We start from the raw sequence: 7708 nt of genomic DNA on the forward strand, positions 1-7708 counted from the left end.
TGCTTTCTTCCCCCATACTGTATTCTGTTGCTTTTGTTTAACCATTCGCTTACACCAGAAATGGTGAACAGGGTGTTTCTGCGGGAAGATCTGATACTTTCTTGTTATGGGAAGTTGTTGTGCAACATTTTTGTGGTGGGTTGACTGTGGCCAGCTGCTGGCTGCCCACCCAGCTGTTCTCTCGCTCTGCTTCTCAGCAGGATGGAGGGGGAGAAAAGATGTTGAAAAAGTTTGTGGGTCAAGACAAGAAGATCACTCAACAGTTATTGCAACAGGCAAAACAGCCTTGACTCAGGGAAAATTCATTTCTTGCCAATTAAAATAAAGTTGAGTGGCAGAAAAACAAAGACAAAAACTAAAACACCTCCACCTGCCCTCTTCACATTTCCCAGATTCAGCTTCACACCTTCATTCCCAGTTCTTCTGCCTCCTGGTCCTCCCTGGTCTCCCCAGAGCAGCACGTGGAGCTGTTCTTCCTCGTTTCCTCCTCCTGCTCTGACCTGGCTGTTGCACGGCTGTTTTTCACACTTTCCTCGTGCAGCAGTTTCCCTTTGCTTGCATATGCTTTTGCAGAGGTACCACCGGCTTCGCTGGGTGGCTCAGCTGGGGCCTCCATGGGGCCACCGTGGAACCAGCCAGAACCAACTGTGTCTGGCACGGAGTGTCCCCAGCCTCTTCTCACAGAGGCTGCTCTGGCAGCTCCCCCGCTGCCAACACTGGAACATGGCCATGCAAAACAAATGTGAAACCACTCAGTGGACTTTGGCGTTTTTGGAGAACATTTTTACTCAGAAGGTGACACATGCGTTGTGCAGCGCTGCTGGGTCGCTGTGGCAGCGGTACCTTTGTGTTATGCTGTGGAGAAATTTGGTTCTCAGCTACACAAGTGTGAGAAAGTTAAATATTTGCATAAGAATAAATGCAATTTTTACCTTATGGTGCTATATATAAGGCTTTTGTAGCTGGAATCTTCAAAGGGATATCCTGTTTCCATTGAATTTCAGCGAGATTTGGTCCTTCAACACCCCCAGATTCCTTTTCATGGTCTAGTTAAATTACTGCGAAGCTAAACCTTTACTTAGACATGGTTGTCAAAAAAGTCGTAGAAAATACTTTTCAACTTTTTTGACTTAAATTCTTAACTACTAAACTTCTAATTTTGAGATTAGAAATCTTCGAAGTTCGTAAGAAAAAAACCCTTGTTATACGTAGTGCTGTAGGCAGTAAATTAAGATCCTGTGTAGAGAGTGAATTAAGCTGTCATGTAAAGTGTAACCTTGAGAGTGGAAGGCGTATGAGAACTCCTCCCCTTGTTCCTCTCTCCTGAGGGAGTACTGGAGCGCATCTGTGTTCTACTGCAAGGAAATCAGTAGCTCTTACAGAATATGGTTCGAATGGTATTTATTCATCTGTACCAGGCAGAGACCCTATCTTTATTTTTGCCGCCCCTGTGCTCTAGGCTCCTTAAGGACAGCAGCAGCACTGGAGGGGTGAGCAGAGGTTACTGCATGTCTCCTCCCATTTTCGAGGACTCCGGAGATGTCTGTTTTGTTGACAGTTGCTAGTTTCTAAAACTACTTTTGTTTTTAGATCAGTACTGTTATTACTGATTTTTATTTGCTGTTACGCCAGCTGTGCTCAGCATTGTGTTACCAAGTGTTAAGATCTTGAAAGAGTTGGAGAGCAGCTTAGTTTTTCTTGAACTACATTCGTGAATCTTGTCTTGGACTTCAAAGATTTGGTGTCATCTTCAGAATACCTCTATTTTTTTATTTTTCTAACTTTTCTATTTTGTGTTTGTAGGTCTTCCCAGGTTTACCATTCAGCCAGAATCATCATCTGTCTATAGAGGAAACAGTGCAATCCTTAACTGTGAAGTCAATGTTGACCTTGCACCATTTGTGAGGTGGGAGCAGGACCGTCAGCCAGTCTTTCTGGATGATCGTGTATTTAAATTGCCAAGTGGAGCTCTCATTATTAGCAATGCTACTGACACGGATGGAGGACTCTATCGCTGCATCATTGAAAGTGGTGGGACTCCCAAATACAGTGATGAAGCAGAGCTCAAAGTTCTTCCAGGTATTAATCTGTTCTTCTTTTGAAAAATTAGTGAAATCATTAGTCAAATGATGGGGGGGTGGGTACCTAACAAGAATACTTGGAAGCATGAGAGTCTACTCTGTTGCATTTTTTGTATATTTTAAGTTGAAATAAGTGTAATATGTGTTGTAGAAGCTGGTGGTTGGTTTTTTTGGTTTGGTTTATTTATTTATTTATTTATTTATTTTTTCTTTGTAGCTTAAAATGAGTGCAGGCACTTAAGCTAAAGGATTTTGGCTCTTGAGAAGACTAACTTCAGTCTTGCAGTTGGGAAACAGAAAAGCAAAATTAGTTATCAGTGTCTGAGTCCTTTGCAGTAGTTGGAGATAGGCTGGAGACTTGCACGTACTTTTTTTTTTTTCTGTATTTAATGGTTTAGGGGCTTTTTGGGAAAGACCTTTTTTTAAAAGTCACTAGTAATACACTTCCATTGTGACATTACAAAGAGAGAATTGACTGTTTCCTTGGGTATGAACATTTGGGGATTTCTATATTTCTTAAGCTTGAATCCCTTGTTTAAAATACTGTTGAAGTTTCAAAAATAAATTGGTGCTTAGCCCCTTGTTCTTGGGATACTTAAGCTTTTAGTTTTCCCAATATTTAGGAAGTTCTGGTTTTTTAAACACTGGACCCCTTTGGGAAGTCTGCAGGCCCAAAAAAAGAGATCTGGAGGATGACTCTTCATTTTGAAAGATTTAGCTATGCCTATTGTGCTGAAATGTTTGGATTTTTTTTTATATAGGAACTAAAGTCCAGTCCTGCTGTGAACTGCTTCTACATTTAGTGTGTTCTGTTTCAAATGACACTGTTGCACCAAGCTGTGTGTCACCAGATGTTCTAACACAAAGTTTTGAAAATTGACCAGGAATAAGACAGGAGTATGAATCGCAGTTTCCCAAACAAGGAAAATATGGGATGTGTTTTGTATAGGTTTTCTTAATTATTTCCAGAACTTCATGCTGTCTCTTTTGAATTAGTTTTCATCTTGGGATTCTGATGCAGTTTTTACTGCTTGGAGGGCTACCAGAGAGGGTTGCTAAATTTCCATCTTTGGAGGTTTTCAGGGCTAGACTGGGAAATATAATGTTTTCCCTGACCTGGTGTTGACCACAGGTGGACTTCAGGCAGGTGGTTGCACTGGGCATCTGCAGAGGTCACTTTCAAGGAGTGTTTCTGTTTCTCATTACTGTATCACTCTTCTACTTAAAGTGCTAAAATGTACTTGAAAATACTCCAGTTTTACTACTGCCACTCTTCTAAAATTGGGGTGTTTTCTAGGCTTTGGAAATTCATCATGTTTACAGAAGGAAGTTGTTTCTTTAAGTTCTTTAGCCTTTCTGAAATGAAAAGCTTATCTTCAACTAAGGAGATAGTTTTTGAAGAATAGCGCTTTTGGGAAAGATGCTTAATTGAATTATTTTCATTTAGCTTCCCTTCATGTTTCTATAGCCCCTCAAATGAACACTTAAGACTTTTCTGATTTTTGGTAACTGAAGATTTCCTGATAAACTTCCATGTTGTATTGATCTTATGACTTCTTTTGGCTATACATATAGTTTACTTGTTTTTTGTAATGTTTTGCTGAAGGTGATTAAATGTAGCTCTGTTAGGGAATACAAATAATGCTTATTCCTTGCTTGGTCGTGAGTCTGGAAGTGTTGATAGTGAAGTTCTGTGAAATCCCTCCCAGCAGGTCTTTCTTTTAAAGTGAGGTTAAACTGTTGCACAGAAACCTCTCTTAATCTTGAGTGGCCCCATAATTGATTGGTCTGAGATGTATGTGAAAGAAGGATTTGAATTAATCTGTTCTTCATTTTATTCCCTTTTTAAATCATTATCTGACATGTGCCTGATGGTGACCCCACTGCTCTGCTTCTGAATCTTTGCAATACACCCACCACACACTCGCATCACACAGATTTGCATCCACGGACGGTGTTCTCCTTTTTCTGATAGCAAACTTCCTTAGAGCGTTCGGTCTGCCTTTCATCTGCCACCAAGCAAGCAGGAGAATGCATTCCTGAACTCTGCTGCTTGGTAGCAGGCACTTTCAAATGTAGGAATGTAAGGGCAGGGTAGGGGAACCACTTAATTTTTGAATGTGGTTTTCACTAACCTGAGAACTGAACTCCTTTTTGTGAGCTTGGAGCATTAATGAGTTTTGTCTCCAGCGAGTCATACTGACTCCTCTCCCTAATGTAAAGATTGCTTGCTGGCAATCTGTTATATCCATTTTTTTGCAGTGTGGCTTGCTCCATATGCTACTCCAGGTCACTCTCACTGTGTTACCCACCTGTTCACACATGGTCTTATTTCTGGAGCAAGCAGACCAGTTCCCTCAAACAGGGAACACGGGCAGAGCTGCTGTGATAGTTTGTGTGTGGGCTTGAAACAGGTGGTGTGATCCACGATTGCTCTAAGTTTGGTTCCCTCTGCCTAGGACAATTCTGAAACATGATATCCTTCAGGCCTGGTTCTCTCGAATACCCTGGTAGCCTCATTGTGTTATATCTTAGAGCACGTGCATGCCCTTAGCATGGTGCTGTAAGTGCTCGCGTATTAATTTTAGTGCTTTGAGCTGAAGAACGTGAAATCCAGTGACTTTCAGAAGCTCCTGCGACTATCACACAGGTCCCAGGTGAGACAGGGACCAAATACTGTGTTTGATAGGCACAGATTGGGCTTCAGTGAGCGAAAGTAGTGTAGGTATGGAATAGTCTGCCCCCATTGAGGGGGCCGGAAATGGCTTTGATTCAGGAACTTGCCTCTCATCAAACTTGTAACTGCACATCTGAGAAGAAATGCTGCAGCTGGTATGTAGGAACTCATTTGCTCTAATTATGGTGCAAGGTACAGGACTGGATGTCCTCTAACGGTCCCTTCCAACCCAAACTCTTCTATGATTCTGTAACTGGTTACAGTTGTAGTTAAAATTGATTTTAGAACATTTTTCTTAAGGTTACATTTTGAGGAGCCAAGGATATTTTTAGTAAAGTGGAAAAATAGCCTCTTGTTCTGAATGTTTATTTGTGGTAGTTTAGTTCATAGCAGATTGCTGGACAACCGTATTGGTGGTTATGTTTTCAGTTCTCACAGTCAAAATGGCCTTTTCCTGTAGTAAAAGGCTGAGTAAATCGGCACTTCTCTTGTGTTTGTTCTTAAGGGGAGGTGGAACAAACCCCATTGCAGCCCATTTCAAAGCAAATCAAAGCTAGTTCAGAGGATTCACTGTTTCCATAAGGATGTAAAACCATGATGGATTTTTATTTTAGTATAAATCTTGTGTTACTTCAGCATGCTGATTATCTATTTATTTTAATTTGCTTAGGATTGGCTCTGCGGTAATTTCACTTTCTAGTGTGTAAAAGCAGTTTCTCAGGCAGCTACCTGGGTGATTGCCCAAGGTTGGCTGGACAAAGTCAAACCTCTACCTTTCTTTACTAAATGTCTAATAGCTGGTGGAATTTTCAGTTTGAGGGCTGTAGCTTTTAGCTGAAACTGTTTCTTAAGGAGTTTGAGGCATCAGAATCCCAGTGGTGGCAAATCAGTTTGCATGTCTGGAGGAAATGTTAAAGAGTTGTTCTTTTGGGAGACTGGGAGAATCTCTTACAAAAAACTGTTTATGTAGGTAAGGTGATGATTCAGTCCTGTGAAGATGCAGGAAAGAAATGTTTCATTTATGATTATCTTCTGATTCTGCATCTGGTAACAGCTTTGTCATTTACACAATATTTGCAGATCCAGAGGTGCCACAGAGCTTGATGTTTGTGAGGCAGCCCTCTTCGCTTACTAAAGTTACTGGGCAAAATGCGGTTTTTCCATGTGTTGCCATAGGATTTCCAACTCCATATATCAGGTGGACAAGAAATGAAGAGCAGCTTATCACAGAAGGGTGAGTAATGGCTAAGATACATATTTTAATGTAATGATGGGAATCCAGCCAGAGCTACGATTTTAGATGAGAGTACAATTTGGTTTCTACTTAATTTTAAACCAGGAGAACAGAAGCTACTTTTCAAATGCTGGAGGGCTCCTAGGCTGAGTGTTATGATAGGAAAGGTAGTTCATTAAACGCATGGAACAATCTCATAGTATTATTTTGCAGACACCTGAAACCAAGAAATCTTATTTGAAGCAAGAAAGTTATTAAGAATACATTACTTTTAGATTGCCACTGGAGAAAAAGGAGCAATTAAGGGAATAAGGACACTGCAGAAAAGCTAAGACTTCATGTTGTCAGATTGTGTGTGTGAAGCCCTGCACTCGGATTTCTCTTTCTGTAATTAAGATGTCCAGTATGTCCAGTATCTAAATGTTCAATAAGAATTTAACACTAAGTGGTTAAATCAGAATTTCATAATTTCTCATTTAAATATTAGGCATGATTAAAAAAAAGTAGACTTTCAGGAATGCATTAAGTGAAAACTACTCTATTATACCTTGTCATTGCTAGTGTATTCGTTCAGAATTGCGTGGTAGAAAATATGTATAAAAAAGAACAGATCTTGTAAATAAAAGCTCTCTTTTCATCTATTTGGTGAACATAGTTACCAGAATAAGAAAATTACGAAAGGATACTTGAATGTTCTCAGCGTCACTCAAAGTCAGTGGTTTGATTAATGTAGAAACAAGTTAATCTTGAAAATATGAGGGGTAAAGTTATATTGTGGCATGGCTGACACAGAAAGCAGCTAAAGGAATATGCAAGTCTTTCTACGGTACCAATGATAGCAATATATCTCTCTTTTTCCTGTCAACTGTTAAATTAAAAAGTCCAGGGGCTCCTAATTTGAACTGTCTTTATCTGGAAAATGCAAGCTTGTGTGGGTAATAACTAACAGTGCTAATACCACTGAGAAATTGTGTTGATGTCAGTCTGATGGCACATGATTTAGATTTATTTTCTGTAAATATGAGAAATCATTCACGTACGAACGAAGATACAGAGTCAGAGTTACACAATGAAATGTGATGAAATGTCAGAATAAATGTGCCTGGTAGGATCTTAATTTGTTTTTCTTATATGTAAAATGATGTCATGTCATATCTTTATAAATAATTTTTTGCTGCCCCCCTGCACCATGCTTTCCTAGGTTATGTCACATTCAGTGCACAAGGAGGTTAAAGCTCACTAAAGGAGCTCTCCTTTTTATTTCCTTATTTTTTTTTTGGTATAGACCCCAAATTTTCAAATCCTGCTCTGAATACAGTACTGTTAATTCCCTTAGGAGCTTTTCTGTGCATGATAACGTCCAAAAAACTTTGTTTTTCTTTTCAAAACTCAGAGCAATTTTATTGGAGAGCTGAGGCATAATGTTAGTAGACATATTTTATCCTTATATGTGCACAATTTGAACCGTATATGACCTGATTTTTCAGAGTATTTAGCATAGTTTTTAGCGTTGTGTCCTTTGTTACAAGAACAGATTCCAGTTGACTTTTGCTGCAAGTACAAACCCCTCCGTGAGCTGTGTCACGTTGTGAGTGTGGGCAGTTAGTGGAGCGCTGCCTCCGTGCTGTCACCAGCTCTTTGCTTGAAGCCGCTTTTTCTTGAACATGTCTCCATCATCCCGTGGACGCTATGATGAGGCAGGAACCACAAGGCTGT

At 40.0% G+C, this 7708-nt stretch overlaps 1 protein-coding gene across 9 annotated transcripts in view; it reads left to right on the forward strand.

Annotated features, from left to right (window-relative positions):
• The window catches only part of NEO1 (neogenin 1), a 202716-nt gene that overhangs the window by 80281 nt on the left and 114727 nt on the right, over positions 1-7708 (forward strand). For all 9 annotated transcript variants that reach the window (XM_086757425.1, XM_086757433.1, XM_086757430.1 and 6 more), the window contains exons 3-4: positions 1804-2079; positions 5839-5992. In XM_086757425.1, the coding sequence (XP_086613551.1) occupies positions 1804-2079; positions 5839-5992 (430 nt within the window). The remainder of the gene's footprint in view (positions 1-1803; positions 2080-5838; positions 5993-7708) is intronic.

This window comes from Chlamydotis macqueenii, chromosome 12, assembly GCF_036417535.1.
Source record: "Chlamydotis macqueenii isolate bChlMac1 chromosome 12, bChlMac1.mat, whole genome shotgun sequence".
NCBI classification, from domain to species: domain Eukaryota; kingdom Metazoa; phylum Chordata; class Aves; order Otidiformes; family Otididae; genus Chlamydotis; species Chlamydotis macqueenii.